Consider the following 22,196-nt stretch of genomic DNA (forward strand, 5'->3'; position numbering starts at 1 on the left):
TTGTGCTAACCTGGAGTCTTCCCATTTTCAGTGGGAGCCGATAAAGTCAGTATATTATTCAAATGAAATTCAATGCAACTTGCTTCATTCTAAAAGAAAAATGAAAATATAATCGAGAAGATGAAACTTTTACGAAGAAGATTCTCATCTTCAAGCTTCAACAACCGTGTTTCTCAATTTCGTCACATTTTTTTCACCTAATCAATTGTCCGATTCAACAAGGTCTTATTCATCACTACCACCAAAACCAAAACTGGTCAAAATTATTTTCTTTGTTTTGTCCCTTCGTCACAACGTTGCACCTTCGTGGTTGGATAACACCAGCATTTGGCGGCTTTGAACCTTCTTCTTCTTCTTTGATTTTTACTCACTTTTTTATCATTGTTATTCTCAAAACATCAATCTGCAGAGTCTTCTCTGCAATCTCAAGGATATGGGCATGACCATTAGAACCAAAGATGCAATTTTTATGTTCTCTTTGTTCTCCTTCCTCTGTTTTTATACTCTGTTTTCACATGCAGCCAATTCCATCACACGGGGAAAATCTATCAGAGATGGTGACACTTTGGTGTCAGAAGGTCTCAACTTCGAAATGGTTTTCTTCGGTTTTGATAATTCCTCTTCAAGATACGTTGGGATTTGGTACTATAAGATTCCTAGTTTAGCGTATGTATGGGTTGCAAATAGAGAAAACCCCGTCAACGGCAAAGGAGGTGCTATCACAATGAAAAGTGATGGTAACTTGGTTGTCCTTGATGGAGAGAACAAAGAAGTGTGGTCGAGTAACGTGTCAATTCCTATGAACAACTCAGAGGTTGTTCTTAAAGATGATGGCAACCTTGTTCTTTCAGACACAGAAAAATTGGTGTGGCAAAGCTTCGAGGACCCAACTGATTCATTTCTGCCAGGTATGCAAGTTCCTGCTAGTGGTGGAATGAGGCATGAACCTTCTTTCAGGTCGTGGAAATCAGCAACGGATCCTTCACCGGGGAACTTCACAATGGGGGTTGATTCTGAGGCAGCACCACCACAGATAGTGATTTTCGAGGGAGAGAAAAGGAGGTGGAGAAGTGGGTATTGGGATGGTAGAGTATTCACAGGTGTGTCCAATATGACAGGAAGTTATCTATATGGTTTTAGACTTAATACTGATGATAACGGTGGAAGGTACATTGTATATGACAAATTGAATAAAAATGATAAGGTGAGGTTTCAGGTAGGTTGGGATGGATATGAAAGGAGGTTCTTGTGGAATGAAGATGAGAAACGATGGATTGTTACACAAAGTGAGCCTTATTATCAATGTGAGTTTTATAATTTTTGTGGAAGTTTTGCAGTGTGTGATTTGTCTAATTCACCTGTCTGTAGTTGCATGCAAGGGTTTGAACCAAGGAATAGGGATGAATGGAATAGTGGGAATTGGTCTGGGGGGTGTGAGAGGATGACTCCGCTGAAGGCTGAGAGAGCTAGTAATGGTTCTGGAACAATGGTCAGTGTTGGAGAAGATGGTTTCTCGGAGCGAAAGTTTATGAAGTTGCCAGATTTTGGACATTTGGTAAATGCTTTTGACAATGAGGACTGTGAGCGCAGTTGTCTGCAAAATAGTTCTTGTACTGCATATGCAAATAATCTTGGAATTGGGTGCCTGCTTTGGTATGGGGAGTTGGTTGATGTTCAACACTTAGACAATCTTGGAAATGTACTGAACATCCGTCTTGCTGAATCTGATTTAGGTATGGTTTGGTCTTTATTTATGTTGATTAAGTTAAAAATTTTGATTAACAAATTTCAATTTGCAAGATAATTTTTTTTATATACCTTAAATTAGAATTTTTTTCCCCATATGATATACAGGGGGAAGAAATCTGCAGGACATGTACAATATGCAAATACATAATAGTAAAATTTCATTTCTCACAATTACACAATGAATTGCTGAATAACTGATTTTCTTTGATTATTCTTGCAATTTTGGTCCTTCGTGAACAATTATATAATAGGCTGTGATGTATCTAGACATTGCAGAGAATCATGTGTGGTCAATAGTTTGTTGTCTTGAACAGTTCTTTCAAAATAGATTGAAGTATATGAAGTTCTTGTCATTTTAAGCTCATCTTGTAGTTATTTAGCCACCTCAACGACTATATACATTAACTTTTTATCTGTTAATTTGTGGAGTACGAATATGATGAGATAGAAAAAATCAATTCAAATCTCACAAAAATTCTCACAAGCTTCCCTGATTGTCAGGTTGTATTTACAGCATATGATATGATTTCTCTGTCTTCAAAATACAGGTGATGGGGAGAAAAAGACCAAGATTTGGATAATATTAGCTGTTGTGGTGGGGTTGATCTGCCTTGGAATCCTTTTATTGCTTGTATGGAGGTTTAAGGGAAAATTCAAAGGTAATATATTTATTTTCTGAAGTATATTTTTTCCCTCTTTGATGAATGACAAGGTATTACATATTGTTTCTTAATATTGACTTCTACGTATTCTATTTTCCTTTCTATTTGCCAATAGTTTCCTCAGTTTCTGCTCGCAACAATAGTAGTAATATACCAGTCTTTGAACCAACCAAGAGTAAAGACTTATCAGCAGAATTTTCAGAATCAGCCGAGCTCAGCTTGGAAGGGAATCAACTAAGTGGAGCAGAACTTCCATTGTTCAATTTTAGTTGCATTTTAGTAGCAACAAACAATTTCTCAGAAGAAAATAAGCTTGGACAAGGGGGATTTGGTCCTGTCTACAAGGTAAAAATTTAACTGTTACGCTTACCCTTTACTGTAATAAATGTTTGAGTAAAGAGTTTCATTTGTTCTATTTACCAGGGAAAGCTTCCAGGGGGAGAACAAATAGCTGTCAAGAGGCTTTCAAGACGGTCTAGCCAAGGTTTAGAGGAGTTCAAAAATGAAATGATGCTATTTGCCAAATTACAACACAGAAATTTGGTTAGACTATTGGGATGTTCCATTCAAGGGGAAGAAAAATTACTAATATATGAATACTTGCCAAACAAAAGCTTAGACTGTTTTTTATTTGGTATGTTTCTTCTCATAAACCGCATGCATTTTCTTTCTGCATTCTTAATTTGAACAAGGATTGAACTAGAAGCTTCCAGTGTTTATTCATAGCAGTTGGCTTGTTCTTATAATAATTGTGTGATCTCTGGTAAACATCATGCAGATCCAGTCAAGCAAACACAACTAGACTGGGCAAGGCGCTGTGAAATCATTGAGGGCATTGCAAGAGGGCTACTTTATCTGCATCGGGATTCAAGACTTAGAATAATTCATCGAGATCTAAAAGCAAGCAATATTTTGTTGGATGAAAACATGAACCCAAAAATTTCAGACTTTGGGTTGGCTAGGATATTTGGGGGAAACCAAAATGAAGCCAATACAACCAGAGTGGTTGGTACATAGTAAGTAATCTTTGGTTTAATTTGTTAGACAAATCATCCTTTAATTATAAATAGCATTAGGTTAATCTCAATATAACACTCAACATTTGTGCCACAGTGGTTATATGTCTCCAGAATATGCAATGGAAGGTCTATTTTCAGTCAAATCTGATGTCTATAGTTTTGGAGTATTATTACTAGAGATTGTAAGTGGTCGCAAGAACACTAGCTTCCGGCACTCAGACGATTCAAGCCTCATAGGATATGTAAGTAACTCCTTTTTTAAGTAGGAGCTTTAGCACCCATGTTAGCAAGTCGTGGATTTATTGTATTGCTTGAAAGGTGCATGCATATCTTTACTTTGCTGAACTTCCTAACGTGTTTTGAATTTGAAAGAGTTCCTAAAATGTGAAATTAGCATTATTTTAGATGTCCACTTTATTAGAATAGTAGAAGCTAATGTTCTATGACAAACTGGGTGTAGGCCTGGCATCTTTGGAGTGAACAGAGAATAATGGAGCTTGTTGATCCTTCCATTCACGATTCAACCCCAAAGAGTAAAGCTTTGAGGTGCATACACATAGGGATGCTATGCGTGCAAGATTCAGCTGCTCATAGACCAAACATGTCATCCGTGGTGTTAATGCTGGAAAGTGAAGCCACAACTCTTCCCTTGCCAAAACAACCTTTGCTTACTTCCATGAGGAGATATGAAGATAAAGAATTTTACACCGAAGGTCTTGATGTGTCAAATGATTTGTCAGTTACAATGGTGACAGGGAGATAGATACAAGTGTTAATCTTTCCCTTTCAGTTCAATTTTGCTCAAGACTCCCGTTCATTCTACCACCAAAGTACACAGCATACATTTCTCTTCGATTTTCCCGAAAGAAGCCCATTAAATATTAAGTCGATTGTATATAATTTATAAACCAAGTTCTATTTTGAGACCTTGTTTTTCTCGGTCTATGGTTCTCATATTGGAACATCATAGAAAAACTAGTGCAATCTTATGTACTATGTCGGATTTGCATTTATATATGTTTAGTGGTACATCGTTTAAGTGTATATTTGGAAATACTGTAGAAAGTATACAATATAACTAGAGCGTTAAAATACATGTAAATTCTGATGCGTAATCAAACACGTTATAAATCTCATAGAAGAACTCACTTATGACTTTTTGTATGTGTCTCTAACTAGAATTTGGGGAACTAAAAAAAATTTGGTTTTTTACGTTTCAATTTCAAGGGTTTTTAACTCATGTCGTTGCACTCTGATCCTCTTTCCCTCTGCCAAACCAAACAAGTGTGTGCATGGGTCAAACTAAGAAGCTGATAGAAGCCATTTTGAAGAACAGCAACAATCCAAAGCTGGCATGGCATCTGCTAAAGCGTGTTTTATCTTCCCCTTTGTCTTCATCATCTTCTTCCACTTCTACTCAACATCTTGTTGCTACCACCACACGCATCCTTGTTGGCGCGAACATGCATCCCGAACTCCACCATCTCCACCAACTCCTTCTCTCTCAGCCCAACCACATTGCCCATTCTTCCATCATCTCCATCGTTCGAGTCTTAGCCCAAACTGGCCACATCGACAACGCTTTCTCACACTTCAAATCCCTAAGAACTCAATTCCCATCAACACCCCCTTCCCTTCACCTCTACAACCTTCTCCTTCGCTCAACCCTCCAACATAACCGCTCCGATTTCGTCACGTGGTTATACTCCGACATGATTGCCGCTGGTGTTAGCCCCCAAACCTACACCTTCAACCTCTTCATTCAATCCCTGTGCGAGTCACGTGCTTTTGATCCCGCCCTGCAACTGTTCGATAAAATGTCTGAAAAAGGTTGTAACCCTAATGAGTTCACTCTTGGGATTTTGGTTCGCGGATTGTGCCGAGCTGGCCTCACTAAACAAGCCTTGCAGCTTGTTAACAGGTTTAGTCATAATGCTAATAGGGTTGTGTATAATACTATTGTTTCTAGGTTTTGTAGAGAGGAGTTGAATGATGAAGCTGAGAAATTGGTTGAGAGGATGAGAGAGAAGAGTGTGTTGCCTGATGTTGTTACCTTCAATTCGAGGATTTCGGCACTTTGTAGAGCCGGGAAGGTTTTGGAGGCGTCCAGGATTTTCAGAGATATGCAGATGGATCAAGAATTGGGACTTCCCAGACCCAATGTGGTAACTTATAATTTGATGCTTAAGGGGTTTTGTAAGCAAGGGATGATGGAGGAAGCAAGAGGTTTGGTTGAAACCATGAAGAAAGTTGGTAACTTTGTCAGTCTGGAAAGTTATAACATATGGTTGTTGGGCTTGCTTAGGCATGGAGAACTGTTGGAGGCTCGGTTAGTTCTTGATGAAATGGTGGCGAAAGGCATTGAACCTAATGCTTACACGTATAACATTATGATGGATGGGCTGTGCAGGAACCGTATGATGTCAGATGCAAGAGGGTTGATGGATCTGATGATAAGCAATGGGATTTACCCAGATACTGTTACTTATAGCACTCTCCTTCATGGATATTGTAGCAAAGGGAAGGTTTTTGAAGCTAAAAATGTTCTACGTGAAATGAAAAGGAACGGTTGTCATCCTAATATTTATACTTGCAACACATTGCTGCATAGCCTGTGGAAAGAGGGGAGAACAATAGAAGCAGAGGAAATGCTGCAAAAGATGAATGAGAAATGCTATCAACTAGATACTGTGACCTGCAATGTTGTGGTCAATGGTCTCTGTAGAAATGGAGAACTGGACAAAGCAATTGACATTGTAAGTGAGATGTGGACTAATGGACCAACATCCCTTGATAAAGGAAACTCATTTGCCAGTCTAGTTAATTCAATCCATAATGTATCAAATAGCTTGCCTGATGTAATCACATATACAACTTTAATTAATGGACTTTGCAAAGTTGGGAGGCTAGAGGAAGCAAAGAAAAAGTTTATTGAGATGATGGCTAAAAACTTGCACCCTGATTCTGTGACTTATGATACATTCATATTGAGTTTCTGTAAACAAGGGAAGATATCATCAGCCTTCCGTGTCTTGAAGGATATGGAGAGAAATGGTTGCAGAAAGACTCTTCAAACTTATAATTCATTGATCCTGGGCTTAGGAAGTAAAAACCAAATATTTGAAATATACGGATTGGTGGATGAAATGAGAGAAAAAGGGATACGTCCAGATATTTGCACTTATAATAACATAATCAGTTGCCTCTGCGAAGGAGGAAAAGCAAAGGATGCCACTTCTCTTTTAAATGAAATGTTGGAAAAGGGCATATCTCCCAATATTTCTTCCTTCAAGATATTGATTAAAGCCTTCTGCAAGTCTAGTGATTTTAAAGTTGCTTTTGAACTATTTGAGGTAGCTTGGAGTATATGTGGGCACAGAGAACCCTTGTACAGTTTGATGTTCAACGAATTACTTGCTGGAGGACAACTTGCTGAAGCAAAGGAGCTATTTGAAGCTTCGATAGATAGATTTCTCACGTTGAAGAATTTCATGTATAAAGATTTGATTGAAAGACTTTGCCAGGATTTAAGGCTAGATGATGCTAATAGCCTTCTTCATAAATTGATTGATAAGGGATATAACTTCGATCATGCATCATTCATGCCAGTGATTGAAGGCTTAAGTAAAAAAGGAAAGAAGCAACAAGTGGATGAACTAGCAAAGAGAATGATGGAATTGAGTTTAGAAGATAGAACTGCTGATAAGTCTTATCAAATAGGGGAGAGAATCATTCCTCGAAAACTCCATAAGGATGGTGGAGGTGATTGGCAGGATATACTTAACAGGTATGGGCATATCGGTGATAAAGATGATTTATCATTCCACTTATTGGGTTCTCTTCATCTTTGTTTAAACAAGGGTTTTTTAATCTGATAGCTTGTGTTTTATTGGGTTAAATTATATATTTTCTTTTTCTGTTCTATCTGTGGTTAGTCATTCCTTAATTTGCATCCTGAATTTCTTAATGTGACCACTAATCTCTTAAACATGATCTATGAAATTCCTTTAGAACTTCTGAACAATGACAGCTCAAATTACTGAATTTTATATGATTGAAAATTTGTTGTTGGATGAACGAAACATCACCATGTGATAGAATCAGAGTTTCATTTCTAAACCTTATTAGGTACACAGTTTCCAACTCAACCTGATTTACAAACTCACACAAAGACATTCATTTTGCTTTTGATCCATCTTTGAAAGAGTTGCTTTATCATGTGACATTTAAAATTATCTTATATTATTTGCTGTGGTATCATATAAATCAGTTCTATCAAACTAAATGTAAACTTGGATCCTGCTATTATCTTCAAAACTATGATTGTCATTTGTCATGTAAGTTCTATAATGACTATGGTTCTTTAATGAATGGTATCCACAATTTACCTATGCTGCATATCCTTCCATCTTCACTGATGATCTGTTACCTACTACTTGACAGGGATGGTGGTAGTGGAATTGCACTGAAAACTCTGAAGCGTGTACAGAAAGGCTGGGGTCAAGGAAGTATACCAAGTTTGCAGTCTCAGCGCAGTGATTTCCTTGATGACTATGATATTAGTGGTTAATGGTTTGTTTGTGATGGGGTATGTTTACCCTTTTCTTTAAGTTTCAACCACTGAGGTGGGAAGAGAAGGGAGTAGCAGATAGGATAATGAAAAGGTTTGAGGTTGGAGATATTGAAGACCTCTTTGTAAGTAAAGCAGGTTTTCGTTTAAGTCTATTGGTCCTTTCAAAGCTAAGAATAAGCGAAACAAAAATTAATTCAAAACCCAGTTTATGAGTTATGCAAATATTGATGTAAAATTTCTCCCTCTTGTATATATGTTGAATATTAATTTTCTGGGAAGTGAACAGAAAGGTTGTTTGATAATGGTTGAACATCTTTTATCTTGGGATTATTGCCCTGTGGGTCCCTGGTCTACTTTGAATGGCTTAGAGAAAGGACCCTTTTTCTTTTCGCTTCTTGGATGCTTGGGAGTCTCCTTGGCTTTATAATGACTGAAGGTTGGACCACAGTCAACAATTGGGATTTCTCTTTGTTCTCAGCCATTAACGGAGGAAAGATCTCTATCTCTGATCCAGAATGTTTTGATTCTGATTGAATTTTCTAGATAATGTTTGATGTGGCTGAAATGCTTTAGCGCAGGTGAATCAATTTTATAGGTATAAATTAATAGTATAACTGTAATACTACAACATTATCCCCTTACGCGATTATGAAACTTGAGCCAGAATGTGCAGGGAAAGGTTATTTGGTTATCTGCATTTTCTTTAATTCTTATTATATGGTGATATGTAATAGATGATTCAGGGGCTTTCATATTCTTATCCAGTAGTGTTAATAAGGACTTGTCCAGCTGAGGTTCATGGTGAACTCTTTACATGACATCATATCCATTATTCAAAATGTAATTTAAAAAATTATAAATATGTGCATATTTTAATTCAATGCTGGATATGTTACCATGTTTAAGGTTCACCAACGAACCCAAGTTTATAATACATTCATATTAGGCTTAATTAAGATTTTATCTCTTGTATTTTCTGTGTTCATTTTGGTTCCTACTTTATGAATTTCTTTGTCTTAATTTCTCAATTTACCAATTACATCAAATGTTGTCCAAATGTTGTCCAGATGATAATTTTCCATTTAAATTATTTTATTCAAGAACAATGCATCTAGCTGAAAATATTGTCATCTACAACTGCCATATAAATAGTCATTTGCTCTTGTTTTGGGAAGTACAGTTTTATTCATCTACTTCTCTTTATATCCTGTCCTCTTCCCTATCTAACTTTGATTCCCATACAACGATATTTAGTTGAAGTTCATGAATGGTAACACATCAAATAAAGTAATTTTGAATTGCAGTTTTCTTCTTTGATTGTTTAGTTATCTAAAATATATTTTATTAGTTTCTTGAATTCTGATCATCTGTCAATTGTACTTAATGATATTCTCAAGCCTTTTATTGTCTAGGTACCCAAACATATGCATATAAACACCACGATGCTGATCACGGAAGTATTTATGTCCCTTAATGTGGAAGTGGGAGATATATTATGGGGACAATTTGTGTTGAATCAATTATATGCAACGGAGTAAAAGGGAGACCTTGCAGGTTGAAGCCGGGTGCTTAAAGCAGGGTCTTAGCAATTGGATGAACTGATATTCTTCTATCAATTGGATGAACAACCGAGAAGTAATAAAAGGGCTTGAACCAAGGCACGTGTATCAATCGAATAGTGGGCATTGGTCAGGTGTTTGCACTGGTAAGAGAATGACTACTAAAGGCCGAGAGCTGTATTTCTGGACCAGAGGTCAATGTTCTGTAAGATGGTCTGCTGGCGTGCAGGTTTATAAAGTTGCCTGATTTTAAATGTTAGGTAGTCGTCAGTGAGTATTACCAGGCAATTGTTGCCAAAATTTTTCTTGAACTGCATATATATAAAATGCTCTTGGTATGGAGTGCTTGGTTTACCACGGGTAAATTAGTTTTTGTATTCGTCTATATTACTTTCTTAGTTTTGATAACACAAATGAATACTGTTCTCTTTGTTAGTTTCTCGAGAAAATGCTTGAAACTAGTTACCTTTGTATCCAAATTAACATTACCAGTCAACTGCAGATTTTTGAAGTATAAAGAATGAAATTATAGCTTTTAATTGTTGCAGAGCTTTGCTTAAAAAATTAGATCCTGTCATTCTCTGAAACATCCGAGAGGAGGAAGAAATGAAATAAAAGGAAACGGTGGTGTCTTTGAGGACTTTCGGCTTTGACTTTACTTCCAAAATAATACTGAAAAATGATAAAGTAACCTAAAAAAGTGAAAAATCCATTAGAGAATGACGAGTTATTAGTTCCTGAGGAGAGAGAAACCATAAGGAAGTGAGAGAAAAATAAATAAATAATAAGAGATATGGTTATTATTCGAAAAAGAATTACATAATTAGTTAAACGGTTTAAGGTTTGTTAGTTGAGAAAGTAATTAATGAAAATTATATAAGATCAAGTTTAAGCTTCGTAAAATAATATATTTATTTTCTTTGGTCTTAATTATTATCTTTTTTTTCAAAATATAAGAAATAATTTTTTTAAATGTATTTATTGTTATATTTTTTATATCTTTATTTATTGTGAAATTTATATAACAAAATACTTATTTATTATTTATGTAACTATATATTTATTCATTTAATATATGAGTGATTGACCGTTCGTCAATATGAGTATTTTAAAATATACTATAAATTTAGGATATATAACTATTTTTTATTAGTCTTAATGAATTAGTTATTTATTTTTTATAAAAAGAATTGAAAAAATAATATAATTTTTATAAATTGATATTAATTAAAAAATATTTAGATATAAATATAAAATAATAATTATAAAAATTAATAATTTTTAATTATACGATAGCTTATTGTATGTTTTTTTTTTGTCCAAAATAGAGTTAGAATTAGGAGAGGGGATAAAGTTGTGGTTTTTGTATATGACATTCTTACCTTATAGCTTTACCACTAAACCATCAACGGAAGACACTTATTGTATATTCTAAATTGAAAGAAACCACCTTACAACGCAGATTATGCATATTTGACCGCTATATCTGGAATTCAAAAATCTTTGAAAAATTTATCAGACTCAAGACCTTTAACCTCCTTGCAATATTAAAAAAAAATTTAATTTTAAGAAACTACCGGCTTGTTTGATTTAATTTTAATTTTCTATTTTTAAAATTACATTTTAAAATAATTAAAATAAAAAATAAAAATAAAAATTGTTTGATAAGTTAGTTTTTAAAACTGTTTTTAGTTAAATTTTTGTTATTTGTAAAAAGAGAAACAGAAAAATAAAACAAAAAACCTAAATAGTAATTCTATTTTTTAGTTTTAAAAATTGAAAATAAAAAATTATTTTTAAAACTTATATTAACAAATAAGTTTTTCTGTTTTCTATTTTTAAAAACAAAAAACTCTATTCAAGTAGAGAAAACAAACAAGACCTAAGAGTCTAATTGTTTCTTTTTTTTTAATATAATTTTTTATTTTTAAAATAAAAAATAATAATTTATTTGTCAACCTAAATTTTTAAAAACTATTTTTGAAAATAATTTTTTATTTTCAGTTTTTAAAATAAAAATAATTTAGCCTCTAAAGTTTTTACTTAAGTTTTTTTTATTTTCTCATCTTAGAAAGAGTTTTGAAAACTAAATTAACCAACCAGTTTTATTTTTATTTTTTCTTAAAAATAGTTTTTAAAATTAATTTAAAATATAATTTTTATAAATTAAAAATTGCTTACAAACAAGCTCAAAGAATTTGTTTTATCTTGTATTCCACATCCTTTATTTTCCACCTTATCTAATATCAGTTCCCTTTCATCGTTGCTCTAATCTATATTTTTGGGAAACGTAAAACATATTTGTTATGTTGCAGTATATGTTTATTATATATTTTCAAGGTCGTCAGAAATTATCAGGGAAGAAGTAAAGAATCTTAAATTTCATGGATGAGAGGTAGATAATAAATCTAAAATCTATTTATATTAATTTTCAACTAACATAGCACCTAGTTGCCATATACAACCAAATTTATTGCTTAAATAACCTTAATACTACTACTAAAAAAATAAAAGACGATAGATAGGTATTAGCTACTAGCAAACTCCATAATTTCCAGCTAAACATTGGTTGTAACAAGCTGGAACCATTGGCTTTGGGGATTGTCCAAACATGAAGAATCATAATCGTCTATGCAAATGCATTTTCTGGTCACAATCTTGGTAGAATTTGAATCTCTATCCAAACACAAGAGTGACCCGTCCTTATCAAAGGAGGCTAAGTGAAGACCAGTGACTGAAACTGCTTTCCAAGAACTTTGTGGTGACAAGCAATCTTTTGAGAGAGTTGGAGAAAGCCCTTCACCCACTGCCTTTAGACACAGATCAGAGTCCATCAACCTAATTGGAGATCCCTCTCCTTCAGCACTCCATAGGCTATTACTCTTACAATCACCCATCACAATTTCATTACTATTATTTACGTGCACGCAGTTGCCACTCAATGGATGGAACATTATGTGGGTCTTTGAGACATTTGAAGTTGGATCTGCATAAGTAAATCACAACAATTAATTAAGGTACATTATTTTAAACATACAATGTAACATAATACAAACATGTTTTTTATCCTTCAAAATATACTAAATTTTGATTATATCTCTACAAAATTAACTTCTTTGTTTAGGTTTTTACAATTTTAAATGTCTGATTATATGAATATATACCTTGGAGTTTCCTTTCTATAAGCTGGAATTTCTGGAGGAAATTTGGGTCCCTGTAATTTTTCCAATCATCGTCCATTACACCATACCACTCTCCCACGTCAATTTGACCTTGTTTATAGTAATAGCTTCCTCCAAAAGCCCACAAGCTCCAATCCAAGTCCACGGAGGCGGCAAAGGACACAAAGCATGGAAGGTATTTGTTGTCGACGGAATTCCCAAGAGTCTCGTCATACCCAAATTCACTAATAAACAAAGGTACTGGGTTTTTACCACTCATAAGAAAAGCTGATTGCTCGTTCAAGGTCTTAAGCATGGCATTGCATATCCTATTCACTGGCTGCTCATTCCACCTGCCTTGATCTCCTGAGAAGGAATATATATGTGCCTCATACACTATTTTGTTAGTGAAGTTTAGGTCAAGACCCTTTTTCTTCAAGAAGCTTAAATCATTATCAAAGTTTAGCCCTGAAACAATAACTAACAAATCCGGGTTAATTTCGTGAATTGTTTTTGCTCCTTGGCTCATGTACTTGTGCCAATCAAGCACGTTTTGACGTGAACCCCTAAGCTCGTTCCTCAAGTCCATAGCGAACACCTATGTAATACATGGAACACCACATGCAAGAAAATAAGTCATTAATGCTAAAAAAAGAAGGAAAATGATATGGGAAAATGCTTAGCTGATCCACTTTTATTCTACACTTTTTTAAGTGTAAAATTACTTGACAAGAAAAGTGGGGTAAAAAACTTGACATTTAATGGGTTTAAAAGAAAGAAATAAAAAAACTGGTGTGAAAATGCACTTTATTTCGACATTATCATGTACGTACGGTTGAACAAATAAAAAACTAGTTTTTCAATGAGTGTAAAAAAGAATAATAAAAAATTGATGTACAAAAATAATCACTTTATTAACATATATCATGCATGAGGAAATAAATTATTATTATTTTACCTAAATATACTTTTAATCTTTATATTTTTGTAAGATTTTAATTTTAATTTAGTTATTTTAGGTCTTCTTTGTTTAATTCTAACACTTTTGATTCTTCATACTGATTAACATGAAGCAACAAATAATCGAACACATGATAATAATATTTTAGCTAATTACATTATCGTTAAAACTAAAAGTGATAAATTTAAAAATAAAAATTGAAACTGAAAAAAATTGAAAGACTAAAATCAAAATTCCATAGCAATACAAGAAAAAAACATGTTTGAGTGAAATTTCTTTTAGAGTTAGATTAATACTTACATTGGGTTTTCCCTTGAAGTAGCGAGCAATAAAAGCCAACCCTTGAAGCCATTCATGGGGGTTAAAATGTCTATCTCCAAAGAATCCATTTTGATCATCATTGCTACAGCACCACTCTGGCAAGCTAACGTGATCATCAATAAGCACCATAATACCTCGTGCCCCTAAAGCATCAATCACTGCCTCATAGGCTTGAAGATGGGTCATGTTCAAGACCCAAGGATTGTGTTGCTCAATTGCTGACACAATCTCCGGAATGTCTAGAGAATAAAGGGTATGCACAATAGTTTCATTGGCATGGCGAGTGAACATATAAGTGGCATATGAGAGACGAACACAGTTGAATCCAGCATCGGCCACTTTAGCCGTAATATTATTCAAGGGCAATTTATTTAACCCTTCTGCAAGCATTGGCTTGATATGTGCCACCCAATGTGCACAATGTAGCTTCATCCTTTTCCCTGTTGCATCATCCATGATCCATCTCTTCTGAACTGAGAGAGGCATCGAGTTACAACAAGATGTGAATGTGGCCAAAAGGCACACCAAAAGAAGGAAGAAGATAGGGGCTTTTCTCGTGATGTTCATTTTCTTGATTGAAATTTGAAAGAGGAACAGATGTGAAGATTCACTTCGCCCTGTGTGTTTATATAGCAAGTATTTCTGAATTTTTAAATTTCGAATATATGGATAAAAGTTAGCTTTATCTGGTATATTTTCAAGCTTAGAATTAGTTATGAGATTCTGTTTGTTTCTCCACAAACCACTTTAACGTTTTGCTGTTTATATTTTGTCAATCTTTTGCAATTAAATTTTAAATTTGCATATATTTTTTAGAATTTCTTTAGATCAATTTTAACAATATTAATAACAAATCAAAGCTAGTTTAAAAAATTATATAAATAGAATATTAAAACTAAAAATAATTATGGAACCAGAGTTAGAGTCTGGTTTAGAAACTCTCCATGCCGTTGTATACCAAGACATAACTGACCTGACCTAGATATAAATTTTATACTAAATTTTGTTAGATTGGACATTTATATATTACAAAATTGATTTTAATTCTGACTTTTTTATAATTTTTAATTTTTAATTTTTTAAATTTAATATAATAAAATATTTATTAATAAAAATTAAAATATTTATTTCTTTTGATTTTATACAACTGTATTAAATATTTAAGAAAAAAACTTTATCACTAATATTGGTTTAGTATGATTACCTTTAGTAGAGATACATCTCTTTTATATTAAAAAATTATTTCTTTTGATTTTATAAAATTATTAAATTTTTAAAAAATATAATATAATTTTATTTAAATTTTTTGAATATATTATATAAAGAGTTTATATATTGTATAAAGAGTTTTAAATATTTATATAATATATTTTAAATAATATATTATCATATAAATTTATTATTTTATTTATTTAAAATATAATATATATATATATATATATATATATTGATTTTGTTATTTTATATATAATTTTACAAACACATATATCTACTTCCACTTTGTTAGTCTTTTAAAACTCTTCCTTAGGCTTGATTTTATAAATATCTTTTGACCTAGAATTTTTGGTTAGTTTGTTATTCTGTTTTTAGGCTTTTTAAGCCTAGTTGATTAAAAAAAACTATTTAATAACTATTTAATTTTTAAAAAAAATTACTTATTTTGAGATAATATTAATTATTTGAAGATAAAAAACTTTTAAAGTTTTTTTTAGTTTAATTTTTTGTTAGTTTAAATCTCTTATCTTAACTAAAAGTCATCCGATTCAAAGTAGTCTTTCTTTTTTACTTTATTCTTAAAACTTTTAAATCAAATTAAATTCTATTTCAAATTAATTATTTATTTTTACAAACACATATATCTAGTTCCACTTTGTTAGTCTTTAATTTTTATATATTATTTATAAAATACTAATTTGGATTAGTTCAGCTTAATTTATTATCTTTGATTTAAATACAAAAAACTTTATCACTAATATTGGTTCAATATGATTACCTTTAGTAGAGATACATGTGTTTTATATTAAAAAAATTATTTCTTTTGATTTTATAAAATTTATTAAATTTAAAATAAAAATATAATATAATTTTATTTAAAAATAATTTTTAATTTAATAATGTTTATACACTAACAAAATTAATAATATCGGATTATTTTTGGTTTATTTTGAGATGAAGCCCCCTCTTTTGAAACTCTTTCTTAGGCTTGATTTTATGAATATCTTTTGACCTAGAATTTTTTATTAGTTTGTTATTCTGTTTTTAGGTTCTTTAAGCCTAATTGATTAAAAAAAATTGATTATTTAAATTTTTAAAAAAATTTACTTATTTTGAGATAATATTAATTATTTGGAGATAAAAATTATTTTAAAATTTTGTTATTTCAATTTTTCGTAAGTTTAAATCAGTCATCCGATTCAAAGTAGTCTTTCTTTTTTGTTTTATTCTTAAAACCTTTAAATTGAATTAAATTCTATTTTAAATTAATTAATTATTTTTACAACACATATATCTAGTTTCACTTTGTTAGTCTTTAATTTTTATATATTATTTATAAAATACTAATTATTAAACGAGAGATTTATATATATATATATATATATATATATATATATATATATTAAATGAGATGGTAATATATGATTTTGTTATTATATCTATGAAATTTTAACCTACCTTTTTATTAGAGTTATTATTTTATTTGAAAATTAACGAAAATTCTCTTAGTTTCATGATAGAAAATGGTGATGAATTCTAATTTAAAATTTTGAATTTAAAGTTTAAAATTTTAATTTTAATTTAACTAAAAAAATATATTTTTAGGTTAAATTATATCATTTTTATTTTACATTCTATATTCTTATTTCACTGTTTTTAATAAAAAAATTTCTATTTTCTTCTCTTATATTTTTTTAAAATTTATTATTATAAATTTTTTGTGTTTAATTTCTATCTTCATGATTATGTGTAATTAAATACCTTATCTTATGCAACTAAAATAAATTATTATAATTTAAGTTCTTTTAAAATTTGACCAGTTTGATTTCAACATTATAATTATTTGTTAATTATAGTTATTTTTATAGTGTTATTATTATTATTTTTTTAAATTAATCATTTAAAGATAAATCTTCCTATTATTAATAGGTTAATAAAATTAAAAGACTAAGAGATAATTTGAATTTATAAATTAAAAAAATTAATGTATTATTTACATTTCTATTCAATTAATTTAGTTTAATAAATTTAATATTTTTTAGTATTCTTATTTATGTTTTTATTTTATATTATCATTAGGATAACCTATAAATAAAATTATTATTATTATTATTATTATTATTATTATTATTATATGATCATTGTATACTAGTAATTGATGATAGATGATTATTTTAATATAATTAAATAAAATTGAATTAAAAATATACGTACAATTACAAAAAAGAAAAACTAAAGTTTTTTATTTTTATTTATATAAATTAATTTTGTAATTATTTTATCTTTTATTTTTTTAATCCTAAATTTTATTTTAATCCAAACATAACATTTACATTTGTTAAGAAATAGCAATAAATATTTGCTATATAATTTATATAGAAACAATGCTCAGAAAGTCTCTAATGATCAATTTCACTGTAATTGATAAAAATGCTCCATTTACAATTTCCGTTTGTCGAAGGTTTTCTTAAGAACTAAAATTTGCAAGGAAGACCTATTTATGTTTTTAATATTTTAAATGATTTTTTAGATAAAAAAACTTAATTTTAATTTAATATTGATTAAATTTTTATATTTTTATAATTTTTAATTTTTAAAATATAACTCTTTGTTTTAATTTTGTTTTATATAATAAAAATATTTATTAATATCTATATATAAATTGTAAATATTAGTCATTGAATGACTGTGTTTTTAAGAATATTTTAAAAAAATAAATTTAAGAATTAATTCTTTTCTTATCTTACGAGTTTCTTTGTATTTATTTATTATATTAATATTAATCTAAATTTTTATTTTTATATTAATTTTAAATTCTAATGTATTTTAATATTTAAAATTATCTCTTTATTTAATTTCATTTAATATAAGAAAATATTATTATATTGCTTATGATATGTAGTCGTTTCTAAAATTTATAAAGGTGAGATTGCATATGCTATTCTGGATTAGTTACTTGGAATTCAATCCATTCATGTCATTTTGTTGGTTCGTGTGATAGTTTTTCAAATAAGAACTCAAACTTGTAAAATATGTTATAGTTTTTACAACTAAAAAGTATTTAATTAATATATGATAAATTTAATCGCATAAATATTTATCATAACTCACAGCCTCATACGTGTTGTTGCTTTTTTAAAAAAATATATAAATCTTATATGTTGTTGTGATCCATTAAAAACATATATCATACCTATAAAATATATAAAATAACAAAATATTATTATAATTCATGAATTTTGTTATTATTCTGTTTTAATTTATCAAAATACTAAATCTCGTAGTAAATAATGAAAAAATTAGTAATATTTTTTATTATCTTTATTTTGATATTTAAAGTTGTAGGGACTGAATTACATTAAATTTATTATAAAATGGTTATAAATAAAAATAAAAAATAATATTAATATTTTTTAAATATAAATAATATTTATTGTCCAAATAATAAAAGAGAAGATTCATTTCATTCTCTTATAATATAATTTGGATTAGTTCAGCCTAATTTATTATCTCTTATAATAAAATTCATTTCATTTCAAATTTATGTGAGTTTTTCAAGTTACAAAAGTGCAGAGCTGTGAATTACCATAAAGGACGTGAGAGTTAATATCGAAACGAAGACTATATTATTCCGATTAAAGTACCAATCCGTGATTCACAAAACCTCACACGTCATGAGGCAATACTAAGTTACAGAGTATTGCCACAGGAAAATTAATTATTTTTTTAGTATGACTATTAACATATTCTTTATTATCGGTTAACATTTATTAAAAATTATAAAAGTGGTAACATTTTTTATATTTTTAATAAATTTTAATTAATAATAAAAGTATATTAAAAAAATATGTTAAAAATGTGTTATTAGTCTTTTTCCTTTTTATGTACAAATTTTGTTATTTAAAAACAAGAAAAATGTTTAACATAGCAGAATTTTATGACTTTTATCACCTTGAATTTTTTATTTTACTTAACGTAATATTTATTATCATTTTTATGAATAATTTTTTACATAGGGTGTTATTTAATAATAAATTTTTAGGGCTAAAAAAAAGTTAATTTTAAACTGTTTTAGAGCACATCTCCTTATAACTCTACAATATGCATATTTTACAAACTTAGCAAATATAAACAATCCCACAACACACAATAATCAGGTTCGAAGGACCTTTACGCCTTTTCTCCAGTCATACAATCTCCAATCCTACAACTCTATCTTAAAAATTTTAAGTCTCTAAAATACATAAAAAAAAAAAAAACTAAACCGATTAAAAATTACAGTTTCATACCAATAACACAATTATATATTCAATCACTCGCAAAGGTTAAAAAATTGAAGATCCTAGAGAAAGGAAATTATGCAAAATGAGAAAGAAGAAGGAAGAGATGTAGATTTATGTGTTTTGTACAGACGAAAAAATTCATCTATAAATGGTTTAATGAAACGGTGCATTTTAAAGTTTCAATTACAAACAGGTTTATTCGTCTATAAATTTATCAAATACAATTACAAAAAAAATTTATTTGTAAATTGTCAGATAAAAAGTCGGTAAAAAACGACAATATTTATAGACAAAATTTTCCGTCTGTAACTCACGCTCCAAATTTTTCTCCAATTTTCAAATTACAGACACAAAAATTCATCTGTAATTCCTATCTATAATATTTTATGCTAAATGGCGGACCAACTATAGACAGTCATTATAAAAGGATAAAAATCAGTCTGTAATATAGACAAATTTATCGGCAATTTTTTTTAAAAATTTAAAAAAAATAAAAATCTAAAAATTCATCTGTATTTACAAAGATAGTACTTTTCTAGTAATGTTTTTCTCTCAAAATTTTTCAATTTTCTTTCTTTTTATTTTTATCTTTCATGCTCTTAAAAGAAAGCTGTCATTTCTTATTTATAGTCACTTTAGATATCCTAAATCTAATTTTATTATTGTTTATTAAAAGAAACTCAAACTTTCTTTTTTCGAGTATCACTAATCTACTCTCTTAATCTACTATTTTTTTTTATTGATTTTTCCTATACTAACTTACTTATTTTACAAAAATATCTATCTATTTTAAATTTTAAATCTAAAGAATCTAATTTTTATTTTTTATTTTTAAATTCATAAATCCTAACTCTCTAAAGAATTTAATTTCTATTTTTATTTTTTAAATAAATTTATTTATATATTTTATTTATTTTTTAATTTTAAATTTATAAATTCTAACTTTTTATAGAATCTAAGGCAACCGAGATATATCTCTCTACTTTTGAAGCAGTATTTCATTTGATCTAGTTATTTAGCTAATGATCATCTTAAATACCATTTATATTTTTATTAAAAGGGCATTACAGCTAAGAATGGGATGACAATGTGAATGGAAAAATCATATCATAATGTTAGTGTATGGTCTAATTTATTCGTAAAAAATAATTTGTATGCAATATTCTAAAATATCTTGAAAAAATATATTTTCTCAAAATTAAGTTAAACCAACTAGCACTAAGAAATAATGACACAAAATTTTCAACCATACATCATATTATAAGAAACGTTGCTGCTAATTATATACAAATTGCTGGTTTTATAAATTTTCAGTGGGACAATGAGTGGATATGCAGTTTTGATAAAGAAAAGCAACATTAGCAAGAACTAAATTATCAAATTGGATGGTAACAAGTAACTTTGAATAATCTGTATAGCTTGTTAGATTACTTTGCAAAAGAGCCTTAAAGTATCGTACAGCATTAGACTTATTTAGACAGTGAATAAAAGTGGCGTGAAGAAAGTTTGGTTTTATTAGAATCGGAAAAATACAATAAGGGGAAAAACAAAATACAACTAAACTCCAAGGATTAAGGAACTAGGGACAAATGCAGCAAATAAATAAATAATAGTAATTTACTTCTACACTTTTAAAAAATTAAAAGCATCTAATATTGTACCATCCTAAATCATAAATATATGTTTATAACCTTTTAAATTCACAAATCTAATAGTAATGTCACATGTGTATAAGAGTGATTATGTTTTCTTTGTTTCAAGTTCATCATAATAAATGTTAATTTTTGTTAGATTAACACATTCAAAATTAAGTATAATTTGAAAATAAAAGATGTTGAACTTGCTCAGCCCTTTATGGATTTTTATCTCTTCAAGTTATCTCATTAATTTGTATTTATTTACTTACTAATGTTAATGTTATAAATTAAACATATATCTAAAATAATTTAGTTTATTAAAAAATTAAATTAAATTAAATTAAATTATTCAAATTATTAATATAACTTATTATAATAATTTTATACTTGTAAGGTAAATTTGGCCACACATTTCTCGTGCATTATTTTTTTAAATTGATATAAATGCATTGTAAGATATTTGGATTTACCCATTCTATTTGACCTACTTTAATATCTCTTAACTTTGAAATGTATAAATTATAAGTTAGCATACTAAAATTTTAAAATACTAATTTAAAGTGTTAAGCCTACTTTAACATTTTTTTTTATCATTTCAATTATTTTTTCAATTAATTTAAATTTGTATGTTATTCCATAATTAAAAAAATATATATCAATATTAATTAGTATTTTTTTACTAAAAATTCAAAGTTTAAATAAAAATTTCTTAAAATATAAATTTGGCTAAACAGCGTAATTATCTTTCACCTGTTTACTGTACAGGTCAATTATGTACACAATTTTTTTCCTACTGTAACATATTTTAATAAAAATTTGTGATAGAGAATAATTTAGAGACACGTCTTGGTTATATTTAACAATTTAAAATTAATTGGATCAATATTAATTTTATTTAACGGTAAAGTAAACGGAACTTAATTTATATGTGTTTGCTTTTAACAGTTAATTTCTTAACTATAATGTTTTGTTTGTATGTGAAGAAAAAAAGAGAGAGAGAAAGACATGAACTAAAAAATTAAAAGAGAACGAAGAGAAAAGAAAATTAAATAAATG

At 29.2% G+C, this 22,196-nt stretch overlaps 3 protein-coding genes across 4 annotated transcripts; 2 read left to right on the top strand and 1 right to left on the bottom strand.

Annotated features, from left to right (window-relative positions):
- The first annotated feature begins 433 nt into the window (after window positions 1-433).
- LOC113859912 (G-type lectin S-receptor-like serine/threonine-protein kinase B120) lies at window positions 434-4,193 on the top strand. Its single transcript, XM_027492573.1, has 7 exons — window positions 434-1,733; window positions 2,298-2,408; window positions 2,527-2,756; window positions 2,835-3,045; window positions 3,190-3,427; window positions 3,525-3,672; window positions 3,891-4,193. The coding sequence occupies exons 1-7, from the start codon at window positions 434-436 to the stop codon at window positions 4,191-4,193; spliced, it is 2,541 nt and encodes an 846-aa protein (XP_027348374.1).
- A 280-nt stretch (window positions 4,194-4,473) lies between these two features.
- LOC113858061 (pentatricopeptide repeat-containing protein At2g17140) lies at window positions 4,474-9,594 on the top strand. Of its 2 annotated transcripts, XR_003503331.1 has the most exons (3): window positions 4,474-7,217; window positions 7,874-8,581; window positions 9,416-9,594. XR_003503331.1 is itself a non-coding variant. In XM_027490492.1 (2 exons), exons 1-2 carry the CDS (start codon window positions 4,723-4,725, stop codon window positions 7,998-8,000), a joined length of 2,622 nt encoding a protein of 873 aa, XP_027346293.1. In that variant the 5' UTR covers window positions 4,474-4,722; the 3' UTR covers window positions 8,001-8,681. The 2 variants fall into 2 exon arrangements, 1 of the variants encoding a protein (XP_027346293.1); XM_027490492.1 differs by lacking the exon at window positions 9,416-9,594 and having other exon boundaries at window positions 7,874-8,681.
- Window positions 9,595-12,120: 2,526 nt separating this feature from the next.
- LOC113859913 (glycosyl hydrolase 5 family protein-like) lies at window positions 12,121-14,572 on the bottom strand. The gene is made up of 3 exons (XM_027492574.1): window positions 13,985-14,572; window positions 12,727-13,321; window positions 12,121-12,548 (listed from the first exon to the last, which is right to left on the bottom strand). Exons 1-3 carry the CDS (start codon window positions 14,570-14,572, stop codon window positions 12,121-12,123), a joined length of 1,611 nt encoding a protein of 536 aa, XP_027348375.1.
- Window positions 14,573-22,196: the final 7,624 nt, after the last annotated feature.

Source organism: Abrus precatorius, unplaced genomic scaffold (assembly GCF_003935025.1).
Source record: "Abrus precatorius isolate BTA unplaced genomic scaffold, Abrus_2018 Scaffold2, whole genome shotgun sequence".
Taxonomy (NCBI): domain Eukaryota; kingdom Viridiplantae; phylum Streptophyta; class Magnoliopsida; order Fabales; family Fabaceae; genus Abrus; species Abrus precatorius.